The 20,221-nt window shown below is 43.4% G+C and overlaps 1 protein-coding gene across 3 annotated transcripts in view; it reads right to left on the reverse strand.

Moving 5' to 3' along the window:
* Positions 1-20,221, reverse strand: part of CLYBL (citrate lyase beta like) — a 317,902-nt gene that overhangs the window by 19,894 nt on the left and 277,787 nt on the right. For all 3 annotated transcript variants that reach the window (XM_030922041.1, XM_030922042.1, XM_030922040.1), the window contains exon 8: positions 458-577. In XM_030922041.1, coding sequence (XP_030777901.1) covers positions 482-577 — 96 coding nt within the window. In that variant the 3' untranslated portion in view covers positions 458-481. The remainder of the gene's footprint in view (positions 1-457; positions 578-20,221) is intronic.

Here is a 20,221-nt window from a genome sequence, read left to right on the forward strand (position 1 = left end):
TCAGATTACTAGTGAAATAGAGATGAGCCCTTAATGTTGTTACTATTTTTTAAAGGCCTGGCTTTTCTTAAAATTATTTGTGGTGTCAGCTGTACACATGAACAAGCAGGAAACATTTAGTAACATGAGAAGGGTGGAGGGAATATGTCTATTTGGGAAAGACCGTGTCATTAAAAACCTACCTTCCCCTCACAGTCCATCTTTCCCCAGGATCTTACCTCCCTGTGAAATCATAAGCCCATATTTGTAATACACTAAAAATGATAAAATCATAAACTTGGATCCAAAAGGAAAAACGTTCATTTTTTTTTAGGGGAATAACTGGCCAGTAAGACAACAACAAAATCGTGATTCACATGAACTGTAAATGCAGTCAGGTCCCAATCTGGCATCCTAACAAGTTGCTTTGAGTATTGTGGTTTGTCTTTAAGAAACCCACTGTATATGTTCAGCCCACCTGATGAGAGCTTCATTTAACAGATCATTTTTCCTTGATGGAGGTGGCAAGCGTAACAATGTTCTGGGCCTGCTTCAGTAATGGCATGTCGATCATACTCCCTTGGAAAGTAAAGGCTCCCTGGAAAACAAAGAATACGAACTTCCCGAAAGAATGCTCAAATGATAGGTTTCCCTTCTGTGCACACTTGCACAACAAGAACATTTTAGATTCCACCTGAATTAGACTGACTTTCCTACCCAACTTTTGAGAAAGTCAAAGTCAATTACAGAGGAGAGATTTCTTTTTTCTCCTAAAGACGGGAAAAGAATAAAAATCTTCAGCATTTTAATGGAGAGGAAAAACACATCGGACACAAGACAGGAAACTGCTCAGTTAGCTCTTGAAATCAAGCAGAAAACAGCTGTGGGAGGAACATCTAAATACTTCCCTATATATTTTTGAAATATTATGTAGAACTTTAAAAGCAGGGATATATTCTGGCAACTGATTATTGTTGTAAAAATTTGTACCGTCAGGCTAATGGCAAAATCTTACCGCCTTGCTGTAACATAACTGAGAGGTAACATGAGAAGGTGACGAGAAAATGCAAGGTAGGATAGTACTGAGTACAAAGAGATGAGTCTGTTGGTACACACTTACAGAAGACCATTAGAATGACCAGGGACTGCCGGGCGTGGTGGCTCATGCCTGTAATTCTAGCACTTTGGGAGGCCAGGACAGGCGGATCACCTGAGGTCAGGAGTTCGAGAGCAGCCTGGCCAACATGGTGAAACCCTGTCTCTAATAAAAATACAAAAAAATTAGCTGGGCATGGTGGCGCATGCCTGTAGTCCCAGCTACTTGGGAGGCTGAGGCAGAAGAATGGCTTGAACCCAGGAGGCGGAAGTTGCAGTGAGCCCAGGTCACACCACTGCACTCCAGCATGGGCAACAGAGCAGGACTCCATCTCAAAAAAAAGAAAGAGGCCGGGCGCGGTGGCTCAAGCCTGTAATCCCAGCACTTTGTGAGGCCGAGACGGGCGGATCACGAGGTCAGGAGATCGAGACCATCCTGGCTAACACGGTGAAACCCCGTCTCTACTAAAAAAAATACAAAAAACTAGCCGGGCGAAGTGGCGGGCGCCTGTAGTCCCAGCTACTCGGGAGGCTGAGGCAGGAGAATGGCGTAAACCCAGGAGGCGGAGCTTGCAGTGAGCTGAGATCCGGCCACTGTACTCCAGCCTGGGCGACAGAGCGAGACTCCGTCTCAAAAAAAAAAAAAAAAAAAGAAAGAAATACCAAGGACATGAGCTGTAACAAAAGAATCACAGATCTGTTGAATGTTAAGATGGGAAGGCGTCTCCAAAATCTCCTGGAATAGCCCCATTTTACAGACTCATTTTTTAAAAAAACTTCTACCATACTTATATAGACTGTGTCAAGTAACCTAAGCCCTGTTCTAGATGAGGAAACGGAAGCTCAGAGTAATAAAAGAAGGAAAAAAAGAAGTGATCTTCCAAGGTCATGTGACTAGGGAAAGCCAGAGCTGGGGCTGATGCTTGGGTCTCAGAGCTTCAAGCCTTCATCAGAGATCCCCACATTAAGAAGACAAGGTAGCTTCTTTAAGTGCATCCGCAAAAGACAGATTAAATGGACAGGAAGCAGCATGCTCAGAACCCAAAGTTAATGTCTAGTTATTTGTGTTCTTTTCATCACTTCCTTTTGTTGCTTACAATGATAGCCCTTCATCCTAATCCACCCTGCTTTGACCTGTGGGCAAGGATGCTGGTGGGAGTGGGGTGCAGGGGTCCTTCGATACCTAGAGGTGGTTGGGGCAATCCTAAGGCACATTGATGGTGGTCCATTTGCATCTATTGCAGCTCGTTTCTGGATTTCACAAGTACCACTTCCCAACAGTCAATGCTGATGTTACTCAGGGCTGCTGGGATAGGAGTGCTGGGCTCCCATGATGAGGGCTGAGAGGTAATAAGTTATGGTTATACAAAGGATGGAGGTAAAGAAAAATGGGGGGAGTCCTTAGCAATGACTTTTGGGATTTATCTTTCGATTGAGAGAGATTCTAAGCCTACTAGGATCAGGATTTTTACCAGTAGTGGCCAACCTTCTCAGCCTTAGAATGATGACTCTTACTCATATGAACACCTGTCTGGCCTAAATTCCTGTACTGCAAGTCCCTTCCCAGTCCTCTCATTTTTACTGTTTATACCCCCAGATTGTCCTTTCCATAACTTAATTCAGCCTCGAGCTGATGACCAGGAGGAATTTTCCTAATTTGGCAGGAAGTTCCGAGGAGGTCCTGTAGGTTGGCGTTACGTGGAAATCAGGGCCTGGGTCACATGCTGTTTTACAAGGCAGTCGTCTAGTTTTCTTATTGGAGTGAACGATGAAGACCAAAGGCCTCTTGGTTATCTGCCCACCAAGTGGATTATGGCCCTGTAAAACAGCACATCTGTCCTGCTAGGGTTTCAACAATAGGCTGGGGAGACGAAATTAGCATAGATGCACATGAAATCAAAACGGTGCACAGAGAATCCAAACGGTGGCCGTGAGTCTGTGCCATGTTCCGGAACCTGCTCTGGGTTCCATGTGCATATCAAAGATGAAAAACACTTCACATAGTTTTTCAAGACTGGGAGATCATTTCTTCTATGGTGGCAGGTTTTGCTTGATTTTTTTTAATGAAGCTTAAGGTACAAAACAAAATGTAGCATATTTGTTCTGTGTCCTGCATCTCTGCAGATGGATGATTTAGTGTTATGAATGAAACTGCCTAGCGTGAATATCCCCAGGCTCTCACATAGCCACTTGTAATTTAGGTGGTATTTTTTTTAACATGTGGATCTATAGATGAGATGAAAATAGTCTATTGGTCAGGATTTGGAAAAATGCAGTTCATCAAAAAGCTACTTGGATTTTTGGGGAGGGTTTGAAATCTTTCTTAATGATTATATTTTATATTTATTTATTTATATATTTTTTGAGACTGAGTCTCACTCTGTTGCTCAGGCTGGAGTGCAGTGGCGCAATCTCGGCTCACTGCAACCTCTACCTCCCAGGTTCAAGCGATTCTCCTGTCTCAGCCTCCCAAGTAGCTGGGACTACAGGTGCATGCCACCACATTTGGCTAAATTTTTTGTATTTTCAGTAGAGACTTGGTTTCACCATGTTGTCCAGGCTGGTCTCGAACTCCTGGCCTCAGGTGATCTGCCTGCCTTGGCCTCCCAAAGTGCTGGGATTACAGGTGTGAGCCACCACGCCCGGCCTCGTGGTTAAATTTTTTAACACCCATGCTACTATCATAATAATAGCTATAATTCTTTGAGCAGTTCCTAGTCTGGGGCCTGTTGCCTGGCACTTTAAATATATTATTTCATGTAATGCTCATAACAACACTTTGAAGTAGATACCATTATCCATCCTCAGTAAAAAAAATTTTTTTTTAAGTTGTGGCAAAAACATGTAACATAAAATTCACCATCTTAGATGTTTTTAAGCGTACAGTTCAGTAGTGTTAACTCTACGTACATTGTGCTACAGATCTCCAGAGCTTTTCCTTCTTGCAAAACTGAAACTCTGCAGCCCGGGCGCAGTGGCTTACGCCTGTAATCCCAGCACTTCGGAGGCCAAGGCAGATGGATCACCTGAGGTCAGGAGTTCGAGACCAGCCTGGCCAACATGGTGAAACCCTGTCTCTAGTAAAAACACAAAAATTAGCTGGGCGTGGTGGTTGGCACCCGTAATCTCAGCTACTCGGGAGGCTGAGGCACGAGAATTGCTTGAACCCGGGAAGCAGAGGTTGCAGTGAGCCGAGATCGTGCCACTGTACTCCAGCCTAGGTGATACAGCGAGACTCCATCCTAAACCTCCCCCCACCCAAATCCCTGAAACTCTGTATTAGACAATTCTCCATTTCCATGTCCCCCTGCCCCCAGCAACCACCATTCTACTTTTAACAAGGATGCCAAAAGTAGAATCCTTGGGTTTCACTCTGTCACCCAGGCTGGAGTGCAGTGGCATCATCACGGCTTAATGCAGCCTTGACCTCCCAGGCTCAGGCCATCCTTCTGCCTCAGCCTCCCATGTGGCTGGGACCATAGGTGTGCACCACCATGCCCAGCTAATTTTTTATGTAGAGACAAGGTCTCCCTATGCTGCCCAAGCTGGTCTCAGATTCCTAGGCTCAAGTGATCCTCCTGCCTCGGCCTCCCAGAGTGCTGGGATTACAAGGCATGAGCCACTGCCCACCACCTTTCTGTCTTTGAGTTTGTACTCATCCCTTTTAATAACGGAGGAAACTGAGGCAGAAGGAGCTTAAGAAACATGTGCAACTTGGCCCTGTAGTTAGTAAATATATAACAGAACAGGGATAAAGCTGATTCTATCTAATGCCAAGCCTGTGCTCTTAGGGGCCTGGTGATTGAAAAGGGTTCTCTGAGTGTGTTCTGTGACTCCCTGAATCAGAATAATGGGCGGGGCGGGGGGGGGGGGGCTTGTTAAAATGCAGATTCCTGGGCCCAGTCCCACATGGTTTGTGCAGCAAACCTGGAGGTTGACTGGGACTCCTCCGGTGGTTCTAATGCATATTCATGTTTGAGAGCTTCCATGTTTTAGCTCCCCCAGGTAGAAATGGTTAGGCCGGCTTGGATATGCAGGTCCATAAACTGAAGAGCCCTCTTGCAGCCTTCTGTAAATGATGCCTTTCTCTTGTAAGGCATCCCCAAGATGCGAAATGGCAGAATTTTCTTAGGTTAATCACCATTTATTCATTAATCCATCAAGAATGGACCGAGCAGCTCCCTTGTGCCAGTCGCTTGGGACAGTGAGAGGATGCGACTTGGCCCTGCCCTCTGGGAGCATACTATTCGCTGGAGGGGAGAGGGAAGAAGCAGGTGCTACCTGATGCAACAAGAGTTGGAGAAAAGGCCAGGGTGGTGAGCACAGGGACGATCTGAGGGCCTACAATGGCTGCACTTCTTCCCAATCGGGGCCATCTTTGCGGGACTGCACTGCTCACACAGACGGGTACCTAGAGCAACGCCAGGCATCTCCACGCGTTGCTGTGGAGCTCCAGACATCTTGGGCTTTTATTTGACAGTTACCTATGGTGTTATTTGTTGTAATAAATCACTGGTCAATTGCTTTGCACATCTTACTATACATATGTCTATGATTTCAGACTCCTGAAGGTGAAGGCCAGTATCACCAGAGCACACGTGTCTTTTGCATAGGAAGGAAACAGTCACCATCGAACTGTGGTTTTTCTGACACCTCGGCCATTGCCTATTGATCAGATAAGCACTGACATAATCTGACTTACAATTTGACGGTGAAAGAGGTGATGCCGGCGTGATGACAATAGTAATGACATCTATGGGAAATTGTCATATATTTTGCATTTCTGGCACTTAGTACTTGACTTTTTTTATCCACAGTCCTAAAAGAGTAATTTTCTAGAAACCACAAATTGATTTAAGTCTTTCCCTATTCACTGTGTTTTCAAATAACTTCTGTGGACACTGAGGGGCTCCAATACCACATTCTGATGACGGTGCTGCTGTGGCTCCCTGAGAGGAAGTTCTCTGTGAGAATTCAACGCTACTATTTGAATACAGCTGCTGGAGTCCTTCTTTTTTGGGGTATCACCCTTTTCTCATATGGTGCTAAGTCTTTCTGCTCAGTGAGTGAATGCCTGGCCTCACAGCAGTTCCCAGGGAATTCCTAAACTTCCAGCCAGTGTTGGCCATGATCAAATATCTCCTCGAGATCCTGGCTGTGCCTTCCACTTGCTAAATCTCTCAGCCCGGCTGTGGCCTCCTGGGATATGGCTCTTCCTTACCTACAAAGTCAACAGCGCCCTGAAACTCCCCCAAAAGGGTAGAAGATGATGCTCCCAGAGACACTGTCACGGGCACTGCTGCACTCTTCTTTCCTGTTTTTCAGCTTCTCCCACACGAGAGTCCTTAGAAAGGCCCTCGTGTGCCCTTGGTTCCCTCTCAATTTTGTTGTGACATTCATTTTAAGGATGTCCGTTCGGGTGCCAGGCACCCACAGCTCAGTGAGGCTTCCCGGCTCCAAAGCTGGCTCCCGGAGCTCTCAGGGACATGGTGCCAGGATGTTTATAGGGGGTGGCACTTTTCTAGTTGGGAGCATGCTGTTATCTTTCTAAAACAGATCTGATGGAATCATCTACTTGCTTTAACCTTGCCATGGTTTTCTTTGGACTTGCAGAATTAAGTGCAGTATCTTCAGTGGAGACCCAAGCCTGCCCATGATGGGACCCTGCCCCCCTCAGCCTCGTCTCCTGCCAGTCCCGAGACCCATCCCCCAAAACACACTGCCCTGCAGCTCTGCCGCATGCCCTGCCCTCTCTCTTTCTCTGAAGGCCCTTTCCCTGTCTGGCAAACTCCTCCTGATGCTTCCAGATGTCAAGTTGTCACCTCTATGAAGCCTCCTTGGTAGAGCAAATCCCTCTCCACCCTTTCCCTGTGCAGATCCTGGTATAGCCTGTGTTCCTATCTATTTGTTTACATTGCTATCTTTCTCACAATGCTGTGAGGCACCTGTAGGCAGGCACCAGGCCTCACGTGCCTTTGACTCCCAAGAGCCAGCACCCAGCACCCAGTACCCAGTACCTGCCAGGAACACAGGAGATGCTCTGTGACTGCTGACCTGGTGATGATGGAAAAGGCTGAATGAAAAGCCAAGGGCGGCAGTACTGACCTGCCTGAATAGAGGGACACAGGTTCGATAGTTGGTGATTTGGGTCATTCTTTTTCTTTAATTTGGGACCTTAGGGAAGGGACTGTAGTTGTCTGGGCAAAGCTTTGCTATCACACATACCTGCTGGGTCTTTAAGTCACCTGGAATGTGCAGTGAGGTTTCATCCCAGCTGGTCTCAGGGATACGGGGCTCTGCCTCCCACCCCATCAAGCTGTGCAGGATGCCCTGGCCCACACCTGTGCCTATCAGTTCCCTGCATCGACATGGATGCGGAGTCTACTGCATGCCTGGTGTGCCACAGGCCCTGGGACTTACGACAGCAGGAACAAGGCAGATGTGGTCCCTGACCTCACAGGGCTTCCAGTCTAATGGGGGGGAAGACATTAAATAGACAATGACAGAAACGACTATTACTTATGAACAAGAACGTTTGTTTAAAAAGCAAGGCACAGGGAAGCTGAAGAGTAACTGATAGGGGACCTAACCTGATCATGTGGGGCATCCTGTGGGACGTGATGTTTAAACTGACATGTGAAGGGTGAGGAGCAGCTAAGCAGGGGAAAGGGACAGGAGGAGGAAAGGAATACAGAGCAGGGCACCTGATGGCTCCTTCTGGCGTACGAGCTGGGTGACTGAGGGGACAGTGATAGGAGAAGACAGAACCACCCCAGGTCTCCACAAAGCTTTCCAGTTCTGCGCTCACCTTCTCCTCTCCTTTATCTGCACGTGTCTCTCTGTGCCCCTGGTCTGGTAATATTCACTGTTCAGTTGGCCAACACTTGCTGAGCCTCTGGTAGGACACCGCGGCTGACCTCAAAACGGGTAATGCTGGGGCCGGTGTGGTAGTGTAATCCCAGCACTCCTGGGCTGAGCGGGGAAGATCGCCTGAGCCTGGTCAAGGCTGCAGGGAGCCGTGATGGCACCGCTGCACTCCAGCCCGGGTGACAGAGTGAGAGCTTTTCATGAAAAAAAAATTTCATGTTGGTTTGGGCTCTAGTTAACTCGTGCAAGTGACTTAACAGTTAAAAGGCAAGTGAGTTTATGACATCTGTGGTGCTTCAGGGCCAAGAGTTGCAGAGAGAAGGAGCCATCACAATGGTGCTGGTTTGACCAGGGAAGGGCTTCAAAGAACACTGCTTTAAAAGTCAGCTTTCGAAGGCCAGGGATGCCAGAAGAGTCAGGAGAAGGGCGTGGGGACTGGAAGTGTGCGTGGAGTTGGCTTTCTTTGTTCTGCAGGACCCTCGTGTCTCTGGTCACCAGTGACATAACAGATACACGAAACTAAGGGTTGTGGTAGGAGACACTGGATCTTTCTGTGGTTCTCTCTATGGCTCAAAAGCTGTCTCCTAGGGCCTGAGGACACACAGCCTACTCCAGCCTAAATTAAAGCAATCTGGAAGAGAGATGACATTTTAAAATACTGGTTCTGCTTTTTTTTTGGTGGGGGGGGGGGGGAGATAGACTCTAGCTCTGTCACCCAGGCTGTAGTGCAGTGGCGCGATCTCGGCTCACTGCAACCTCTGCCTCCCTGGTTCAAACTATTTTCCTGCCTCAGCCCCCTGAGTAGCTGGGATTTCAGGCTCCCGCCACCACACCCAGCTAATTTTTGTATTTTTAGTAGAGACAGGGTTTTACCATGTTGACCAGGCTGGTCTTAAACTCCTGACTTCATGATCCACCCACCTCGGCCTCACAAAGTGCTAGGATTACAGGCGTGAGCCACCGTGCCCAGTCGGTTCTACTATTTATTAGCTGCTTGACTTTTCTTATGACAAAGCACATAAAGACAGTCTCTATTAGACAAAGCTAGACTGAAACCCAGTGGGGTTCCTCTCTTCTTGTTACACACACTGATGGGCCCATATTTGCTCCTTCCTGGACCCCAAGCAGAGGAAGTTGAACCACCTGTTTCCTTTCCTTCACTCTGGGTGTTTTTCCTCTGTCCAGAGGTGGTCCGAGGATCCAGCGATGGGGAAGCTAAGAGCTGGGCTGGGCTGGCCTGGCCCAGCCCTACTTCCGAGTGGGACAGCATGGATGGATTGTCTGGCATGGCTTTCTGGGCGCCAGGGGAGGGGTAGATCTGGGGGAAAGGATGTTAACTTCCTTGAGGAGGAAATAGGAAGATTGTCTTGGCAACTGTAACCTCTACTCTAGCTAACTATACTCTCAGTAAACCCTGGAATATTAGTTTCCAAACTGAAAATTGGAGGAGGGTAATGCCATTAGGAAGACCCATTACCCAAAAAAGAGGTTTCATTTGATAGTACTTTATACTATTACAAAATATTCTTTTTTTTTTTTTGAGACAGGGTCTCACTCCCGTCTCCCAGGCTGCAGTGCAGTGGCACGATCACAGCTCACTGCAGCCTTGACTTGACTTCCCGGGTTCAGGTGGTCCTCCCACCTCAGCCTCCCCACTAGCTGACTAGCTGGGACTACAGGCATGCCCCACCAAGCCTGGCTAACTTTTTGTATTTTCAGTAGAGACGGGGTTTTGCCATGTTGTCCAGGTTGGTCTTGATCTCCTGACCTCAAGTGATCTGCCTGCTGTGGCCTCCCAAAGTGTTGGGATTATAGGTGTGAGCCACCGTGCCTGACCCAAAATATTTTCAAAGACTTTTTCTCACCTATAGTACAGAAGGCATGATTATTTAGTTTTATAGGTGCAAACAATGGGGTTCAGTACTAGTTAATCTTATAAAGGAACGTAAGGGGACAAGACTAGAATCTAAGGCTTTTCATCCCAAATCTCAAATTCTTCTTATTAATCATTGTAACCCAAAGTATGGCTGATAACTGGTATTTGGGATAATTATAGACAAAATTCGAATACAGCTACAGCTACATATTTATTTTGTATATACTATGTATTAAATTATATTTAATATAATTTATAAAAATAGCATGTCTAAGCTATTTCAGAAATATTATTACTTTAAGATGAGGCTAAAAATACATATAGATAATGTGCAGATAAGCAAATGTGTGAAATTGCAATTTTAATGAGAATTTGGGAAAAAGTAAAATATAACATTTTTCATCCTGGGCTTCCATTTGAAAGTTCTTACTGTAATTTATTACAATACCAGAAATACTAGAATTCAATAATACAATATATGAGTGACATTTTAAGTCTTAAAAATACCTAAAGTATTTGTTAGGGGGATTAAAGGTGATGGTATTTGGTCCTTGTGTAATATCTGAATATCAGTAACTCTTTGTTTTATGAATAAACATCTTTAAAAATTGTAATGAAGCCTGGGCACAGTGGCTCATACTTATAATCACTTTGGGAGGCCAAGATGGGAGGATCTCCTGAGCCCAGGAGTTTGAGACCAGCTTGGGCAACATAGTGAGACTCTGTCTTTAAAAAAAAAAAAAAATAGCTGGGTGTGGTGGCACGCACCTGTGGTCCCAGCTATTCAGGAGGCTGAGGTGGAAGGATCCCTTGAGCCCAGGAGGTCGAGGCTAAAGTGAGCCATGATCATGCCACTGCACCCCAGCAAACAGAGACCCTGTCTTAATAATTAAATAAATAAACAACTGTCAGGAAGATAGTAAAAGAATATGACTGAAGACTTAGAAAGTATAGAACGTGTTTTCATCTTTTTAACACTTTATAGTGATAATTTGATTGGTATTTTAATAATATTTTGAATTGAAATTCAGCAGCCATTCGTTCCTATTGCCAGATAATTTACAGATGCTAATGTATCTCTACATGAAATTTCTGAAAGTTCAACTGAAGTCATTCAACATAGACACCAATTCACATTGTGCTAATCTATGGTTACCTATCATGGAATTCAGACGGAAGACCCTCCATGGCCTTTGATGGGGAAGCCCTTTAAATAATTCATAAGAATGTAACAGTGGGAATATCGGGTTTGGGGTGGGATGGGGTGGTGTTCATTTTGCACCTGACTGGGAAGCACAGTGAAAAGTCAGATGGGAGCAGCATGCTGAGTGGCTGGGGAAGGCCCCGGAAGGCACAGGTTCACAGAGGGTACTGAGTTTGGGGGGTCATGCAGGAGGTTGGGAGAATTGTGCACCCTGGGCAGTTAGTGGATTCATTTTCCAAGCTCTGAAAGGTGCAGAAGTCTGGAGAAGCTCCTTTTTATCCCTCCCGTCCCTTCCCCTGTAGCTCTCTGGCTGTCACTCAGAGGGCAGGGCCATGAGGGGCACAGAAGGGAGGCCTCTTGTGTTTCTGGGGCAGCTCCACCTGCCAGGTCAGTGATGGTCTGAGCAGGCACAGGGGATCATCTTCTCTATGCAAAAACAGGACACTTTCCAGGATAGGCACAGCCTGCGGTGGCTCTCAGTAGCCTGCGGCTGCAATGAAGGGGAACGAAGCTCCCTGGAGAGAAAGGATCTGGCTTTTCTCGGTGTTTCCCTTAGAAGCAGCTTCATGCAGAGGTTAGGGATGTGGACTTTGGGCTCTGTTACACCTGACTTTGAATCCGGGAATGCCTTTTCCAGCTGTGTGATCCACAGTGAATAAAGCTACCTTTCCCAGTCTTAATTTCTTCATCTGGAAAATGGGGATAATATCGCCCCTATAGGGCTGTTGTGAGGATTACATAAAATAATATATGCAAGGGCCAGGTGCAGTGGCTCATGCCTGAAATCCCAACACACTGGGAGGCAGAAGTGGGCAGATCACTTGAGGTCAGGAGTTCGGGACCAGCCTGGCCAACACGGTGAAACCCCATCTCTACCAAAAATACAATTAGCTGGGCATAGTGGCATGCGCCTGTAATCCCAGCTACTCAGTAGGCTGAGGCATGAGAATCGCTTGAACCTAAGAGGCGGAGGTTGCAACGAGCCGAGATCCCACCACTGTACTCCAGCCTGGGCAACGGAGAAAGACTCCACCTCCCAAAAAAAAAATATATATACACACACACACACACACACACACGTATATACACATATATACACACATATATGCATATATACACATACATATATACACATATATGCATATATACACATACATATATACACATATATGCATATATACACATACATATATACACATATATGCATATATACACATACATATATACACATATGCATATATATGCAATATACACACATATATGCGTATATATATGCACAATGGCCTGTCACCTAACAGGCTCTCACAATAAATGGGAGCAGTTATGCTACCAGCACTGTCACTACTGTGGCCACACCACTGTCATGACGGCCACCACTACTGTTAGGAGTGTGATGATCTCTCTTCTGGTTATTATTACCACTCCCATGGCCACTGCTCGCATGGTTACTGCTACCACCATTGCTACTGGTATTGCTACTGTTATTGCTGGCCAGAGATTATTTAATTCCATTTATCACAGAATGGCTCAGTGAGAAGCAGACTGTTTGAATTCTAAGTGGGTTTTATGATTTCAGAGTAGTTTTAAGACCTGCAAGAGTTTGAGAGACATCAGTGTTTTTGAAAATACAATGAACAGAAACAGGTTCATGCCTGAAGCTTCCTGTCCCCTCTAAACTCTTATAAATCACAGATTTAGTTGTCTCTAAGAAACTAGACTCAGGGATGCTATATATTTGGCAGAGCCTCAGGAGGAAAACAAATAAATTTAGAAAATTTTAAAAATTTAGAATATCAGCAGAGGACAGATGCTAATCAAATGCAGATGATCTAAAGTCCAGAGCTTGGCTTACACTGAGGAGGAGGTACTGAAACACAGGACACAGTTCTTTCAGCAGATGATGGACCAGAAAAGGAAGAGGTATAGCAAAGATGATGGATAGACACATTTGTTCAAAAGCGGGGACATTTCTTGGAATGTGGAAATTGAGTGGATGCAAAATGAATGGAAAGCATTAACATTTTGCTTTTTACAAAGGAAGGGTGAAATTATTTAGCTTTAGCTAAATAAATGGAAAGATGGAGCTAGAAAAATAGAAAGATTTGTGTGTTGTTCTTGGTAAGACTAATTTGGGACTTTACCAAGAATTCCAGGAAGTCGGGGGTGCGATGGGGAAGAAGAAGCAGTAGAAGGCTTGGAAGATGGATTTGGCAGGAGCAGGGCAGGAAAGGTAGAGGCGGCCAGACAGCAGGGAGGAGAGCTGAGGTGCATGTGTGTGCCAGTTATCTGAATATATGACCATCCCGAATCATCTACTTTCCCAGGTCTGGGTCTCCATGGACCAGAGCCATGCTTACTTTAAAAACTGATCAGAGGCCGGGTGCGGTGGCTCAAGCCTGTAATCCCAGCACTTTGGGAGGCCGAGATGGGCGGATCACGAGGTCAGGAGATCGAGACCATCCTGGCAAACACGGTGAAACCCCGTCTCTACTAAAAAAACACAAAAAATTAGCCGGGCGAGGTGGCGGCGCCTGTAGTCCCAGCTACTCGGGAGGCTGAGGCAGGAGAATGGCGGGAACCCGGGAGGTGGAGCTTGCAATGAGCTGAGATCCGGCCACTGCACTCCAGCCTGGGCGATAGAGCGAGACTCCGTCTCAAAAATAAAATAAAATAAAATAAAATAAAAATAAAAATAAAAACTGATCAGAGAGACCAAGGTAGCCTTCTATTTTTAAAACTTTCCTTGGGGCATAAACATATCGAGGGCAAGATTTCTCTTTAAAAATATTCAGACAGAATAATCAGGCAAGAGTAGGCAAGTCTTTGTTTTCGATATCTTTTCACAAGGAAATCTGGAAAAATAAAGCCAAGTATGCTATGTAGAAAGCTACGTATTGAGGTGAAAACAATTGGATTTATAAGCGTATCAAAATCTAAGGGAGTTAACACATTTGCCATCAAATTAGGTTTTGTGCTTAATTTTCTCAGTTTTTAAAGTGGCTTTATTGAGGTATGATTTGCATACCATAAAATTCACCCATTGTAAGTGTATAATTCGTTGATTTTTTAGTAATTATGTAGCGTTCTGCTACTATCACCTCCATTTCAGATTTCTTTTTGAAACCAGAAATCTTGTTTAAAGATTTTTTTAAATTATTTTTAAAACCAAGACAAATGTGTAACAGGCCAAATGTTTAAATGTCTTTATTTAAAAATATTTGACATCGGCCGGGCGCGGTAGCTCAAGCCTGTAATCCCAGCACTTTGGGAGGCCGAGACGGGCGGATCACGAGGTCAGGAGATAGAGACCATCCTGGCTAACACGGTGAAACCCCGTCTCTACTAAAAAATACAAAAAACTAGCCGGGCGAGGTGGCGGGCGCCTGTAGTCCCAGCTACTCGGGAGGCTGAGGCAGGAGAATGGCGTGAACCCGGGAGGCGGAGCTTGCAGTGAGCTGAGATCCGGCCACTGCACTCCAGCCCGGGTGACAGAGCGAGACTCCGTCTCAAAAAAAAAAAAAAAAATATATATATATATATATATATATATTTGACATCAAGTTTAAGCTCCTATTGCCCATGACAAAAGCAGACAATGAATACCACTTATAGCAGTTTGTAGCTAAGACCAATAATGCTAAACTTCCTCTATTTCATACATGGCAGGCTTATTCTTTCTTTGGAACACAGATTTAATGAGTTAACATTAACTAGAAGAGACTGAAAGATTTACTAAATACTGGCACATTTTTTCAAAGTACAATTGATGAATAACAACTGATGAAATAATTGATGGAAACATCTTTCAATTTTTCTAGAAGGCAGCAGAAGTATGTCATATATACTGTTAAAAGTACATCTAATACATGTTTTTTAGTATTGTCAGGAATTTGGAAACCAGTTAGCTAAACAGTGTTTACTAAACGTGTTTCGTGTACCTATTTCTGCCCAAGATGCTGCAGGGAGGTGCATGCTACAGTAGAGAAAATTTTTTATTCCCTAGGGTAGTGGTAAGAAATTGCCTCACTTTTTTTTTTTTTTTTTGAAGCCCACTGACCTAAAGTGGAAAAAAAAAAAAAAAAAAGAGAATTATAGAAATGGTTGCTTTATAGTTTTAATAAAATTCAATATTAAAAGAACTACAAAATTCTGGGCCATATAGAATCGGTTGCTTTATATTTTTAATAAAATTCAATATAAAAAGAACTACAAAATTCTGGGCCAGGCGTGGTGACTTACACCTGTAATCCCAGCACTTTGGGAGGCTGAGGTGGGCAGATCATGAGGTCAGGAGTTTGAGACCAGCCTGACCAAAATGGTGAAACGCCATCTCTACTAAAAATACAAAAATTAGCCAGGCATGTTGTGTGCCTGTAATCCCAGCTACTCAGGAGGCTGAGGCAGGAGAATCACTTGAACCCAGAGGCGGAGGTTGCAGTGAGCTGAGATCGCGCCATTGCACTCCAGCTTGGGTGACAGAGCGAGCTCTGAAAGTCTCTATTGTAATTAGTTACAGGAGAGAAGGCGAGGGATGGTGTGGGGTGTGGAGATGATGTGGTGAGAAAGAAAAAGATGTAAACAAAAAGGGGAAACAGAGAATTCAGGGCAAGGAAAATGAGCGTGGAACAGAAAGATACACACACAGACCCATCCATCCTTAAAGGGAGAAATACAGGAAGAGGAAAGAGAGGGAAAGGTGTCCAAGAAACAAAATGATCCTCCCCTGGCCATCACTTGGATCTTGCTGTCATAGGCACTGAACACCATGGGGTGTGTGTGAGCACAGGTGTAACTGAGAGTGTGACTCTGAGGACTTGTCCTTTGATGTCCTTGAGATGACACTGGGCTCTGGAGTAGATATGGCCTCTCTGTCAAAGGCTCCCCAGGCTTGCTCTGGGAGTTTCCAGTCTATGTTGGGAGACTGAATGACTGGTAACTAATAATGTGAAGTGGGGTTTTCAGTGAACAGAGCCTAGAAGCCTTCCTGGGGCAGGGCCGGGGGATGAGGGCAGGGCAGCACTGAGCAGGGAGGCGTGTGGGGAAAGGCACATGGGGACCCTGGTTTCTCTCTTTCCTCATTGGTTTCTGCTTATTCTCAAGAAAAGACGTACATTGGAACTACCCAAATCCAGACTTTGATTGTGACTGAGTGCATTTAAGGCTCTATCTCGTTTTGGTCATGAGTGTGGGTATTCACTGTAATTCAACTGAAGCCACATTTATGATATTTCATATCTTTACTTACAAACTAAGCTCTGAATTCTGCTCGCAGCCCTCTCTCCACCTTGGCCGTGAGTGACACTGGGCAGCTTCTGAAGCCTTGCTGGGTTTCGGTGCATTAAGTCATAAACTGAAGGCATCTGACTAAAAGATTTCTGAGATTTCATCCAGCTAAAATAATGACATCTTTAAAATCAAAACGGAGCAAATAAAACCCTGAAAAATATAAACCTGGATAAAGAATATTTTGATTAAAATATCCTTAAGAATGTGTTATAAATTAAGGACAAAGCAACCAATTTAAAACATTATCCAATTTAACCTGCATTAAAAACACTTTTTTTTTTTTTTTTTTTTGAGACAGAGTCTTGTTTTGTCACCCAGGCTGGATTGCAGTGGTGCGATCTTTGCTCACTGCAACCTTTGCTTCCCAGGTTCAAGCGATTCTCCTGCCTCAGCCTCCCAAGCAGCTGGGATTACAGGCGCCCGCCACCATGCCCAGCTAATTTTTTGTATTTTTGGTAGAGACAGGTTTTCACTATGCTGGCCAGGCTGGTCTCAAACTCCTGATCTTGTGATCTGCCCGCCTCGGCCTCCCAAAATGCTGGGATTACAGGCATGAGCCACTGCACCCGGCCTATTAAAAACACTCTTATCCTCTAATAAATACCAAATCAGCCATTTGCCACTAAAAAAAAAGGGGGGGGGGAAATAAGATATGATTTCAATACTTTGTAGCATTTCATTACTTTGTTTTAAATGTTTAAAATTTCACAATTTTGTGTTAATCCATCCAATCTTAAAGTCATCATTGGCAGACTCAGCTTTCTTAAGAACTGGACTTTTAAAAGTCAAAATTATGGCCGATCTTTCTGAAAACGTTAAATGAACAGGGAAATAAAGGGAAAAGTGCAATTACTAAGAATCTCAAAAATGGAGTTATGTCCCTTTATCTTTCATTTTCACTATAAACCTCTCGGCTCTGATTTCTGTGTTCCTGCTCGTAAATCCAGAGGGAATGCTGTGGGTGGTGGGCTGGATGGGTGTGGGAGGATACACTGTCGTCTAATAAGGGAATCAACCCTTTCAGTTGACAAAGACAGCAACCACATCTTTAGATGGTTTATTCGATCTGCATGAAAGAGTGGCAGTGGGATTTCTGGCACTTGAATAAGCGGAAACAATATTTTTGGCTAGAGAAACTTCTCCTGAGTTCTCTCAGGGAGCCTTCTAGAAGGCCATCTGGACCAAGCAGTATTTCTTTTGTAAAACCCTGCATTTGGAAACAGAAATGAAAGGTGTGCGAGCGGCAGTCAGACACCTATGAAAATGATCTGCTTTTAATATTTTGGGAGGAGGGATGTATTACTGTTTGTAAAGTTTCTAGATGAAGAGACTTACATAAGGAAGAAAACTCTTACTTTCCTTTTTCTTTCTTTATTAAGAGATACGTTTCCAGTTTATATTCCAGTAGAAGATGTGCTTATTAATGTGAACTTATCAGCTTGCACTGTTTTTCTCTCCGGAGTGAAATGAGAATGTTGGTTATCTGTGATATTTACAGTTGTTAGGTCAGGTAGTGATCTTGTTTTTGACATTTGTGATTGTTAATTGAACCTAGAATTTAAAGATGAACACTTCCCCTTCCTCAGGCTTTAGCCAACTTGTGAAGCTATAACAAAGGAGAAATATTGAAAAAGCTAAACAAATCCTTCCAAAACCAAACAAAGCACGTACATCCATTATATGAATCAAAGAGAATGTTCGGAAAACTGAAAATGAAGCAAAGCCGTATTTGTAGCCAGATACTTCAAAATATGAATATTCTAGCAAAGTATCTTTAAAAATTTGACACACATAACACGTTGTGCTATTCCTTCACATTTTGCTGTTAGAGTCTCCATTTGGAAAGAAATGGTAAATTCCTATATTAAGATTTCCTGTGATTAGTGACTGTTTTAAAAAAGCAACTGACTGTTTCCTTTAGCTGTCATTTTTGCCTAAGAAGTGATGAATATGGAAAGATTAAAAACTTTAGCACTAAGTTCATAATATAGATTTGAGGAAATATATGTTATCATACATACTTGAATGTTTATATGTTGTATAAACATGTATGCTATATGTATTTGTTTATATAAAATTATTTCTATTGATATCAATTAATATTAGATGATTATTTGCTTCAGATGCTTTCAAGTATCCAATTTTTACTATACAAAATTCTTTATTGATAAAAAGAATTATTGAAATCATATTACTTAATAAGCATATTAAATTCATTTTGAATGAATAATTTTCCAATATTAATGGAATCACATTATAAAAAAGACATAAAAATGAAATTAACTTTTAAGAAAATCTTTCATAAATTTAAAACAAATCATTTGGAAATGATTTATCCTGGCTAAAGCATTTTACCAAATAATTTGAAACTAAAACAGTTAATGGTATGCAGGTTGTATCTCAAAATACATTTTTCGGAAAGGATGGAAGAAAGTCAGTTTGATTAGTATTGTGGATGGAGACCTTATAGCTGATGTTGGCTAAATTAAAGACATTTTAGTTTCTGGGAATTAACACAGGAGCAGAGATTACTTGGAATATCTAAACTTTTTCCAGCAGATGTTAATAAGATAAGATAACGTAGAATCCCCAGTGTCAGTCTCTAGCCCTATCTCTGATTACTGTCACTGGACTACTGTGCCAGGCAAAATTTTTTAGCCTGAAAATACCTTTCAGTTTCCTGAAACAAAGCAGCCACAAGAATCACTGCCTGCCAAACAGGGACAGATGATATGAGCTGATTGTTATTTGTTTTAATGTGAAGTGATTGTCAACCAACATTATACTACTAAGGATATCAAACTATTTCCTTAGGACTTTTAATTAAAATAAACATCCCCCAAATTCTGTGATACCAAAGTCTGATCCCCAATAATTTATCTGCTCATGGTCTAGGTAGTTCCATGAATTTTGCCATTTGGAGAGGACAGGAAGAAAAGGTAGAGCTTTCATGTTTGAATAATAGTAATGATTATTACTATAGAGAACACAAATGGCTCAGCACTAACTGTGAACTTCAGCTATACCTTTGGTGTTTGGGCAGGATATAATTTAAGATGAGAGCAGGAAGAAGTACAGAAAAGCAAAGATACATAATTTTTCCTTCTTGGGTCATTTCTACATAAAAGCATTACTTGAATGAAATTTTCATCAGAGGGAGGAAAAAGGTCTTTTGGAAATTTATGACTGTCACACTGGGACACAAACCACCAGCTTCCTATCTTTGAGAGAGTCATCTGCGCTTTGGACAAAATATCTGAGGGTTCATGTGTTCATCAGTGATTCACATTTGACATAAAACAGACTAGATGTTTGTTGGAAGCAACACTTTATACAATTGTGCAACCCATTTACACAAAATCTTTACAAACAGAACCCACATTATTTAAACCCCAAGATCCCCTCAAGATCCAGAGTCACCTACCTGCAGATCCAATTTCTATGACCGGCCAGTTTATAGGCAAAGTGAAAGAAACATGCTAACTGGATAAAATAACCATATGTCCCTACTGGAAGCCCCATTACTTGAGTCATTTCAACCTTGCTGGACAAAACACCAGGAGAATTTGCTGTAGGAAACAAACCTCCACAAATGGGGCAGGGAAGAAATTACCTAATAGTTAGTGTCCCCTCTGCTCTAATTTCTATGGTTCTGTGTTAAGAAAAGCCATCCTGCCACACTGTTGTGAGAGCTTATGCCCCAACAAGAGGGCATTTCTTATTTTTAAAAAAGTCCAGAATTGAACATTTAAGTTGCCATCATCAAAAGGGATGGCAACTTTGGGAGCATTTTCCCAAGGGACAACACTTTTCAAGATACAATGGAAAAGGGTCATTTTCCTCATTCAAAAACGTAAATGCTAAGAAAAACATGTGTTTCTGGTTTGACTTCTGTTTGTTGGCTACTGAAATTC

This window comes from Rhinopithecus roxellana, chromosome 18 (genome assembly GCF_007565055.1).
Source record: "Rhinopithecus roxellana isolate Shanxi Qingling chromosome 18, ASM756505v1, whole genome shotgun sequence".
In the NCBI taxonomy this organism is placed as follows: domain Eukaryota; kingdom Metazoa; phylum Chordata; class Mammalia; order Primates; family Cercopithecidae; genus Rhinopithecus; species Rhinopithecus roxellana.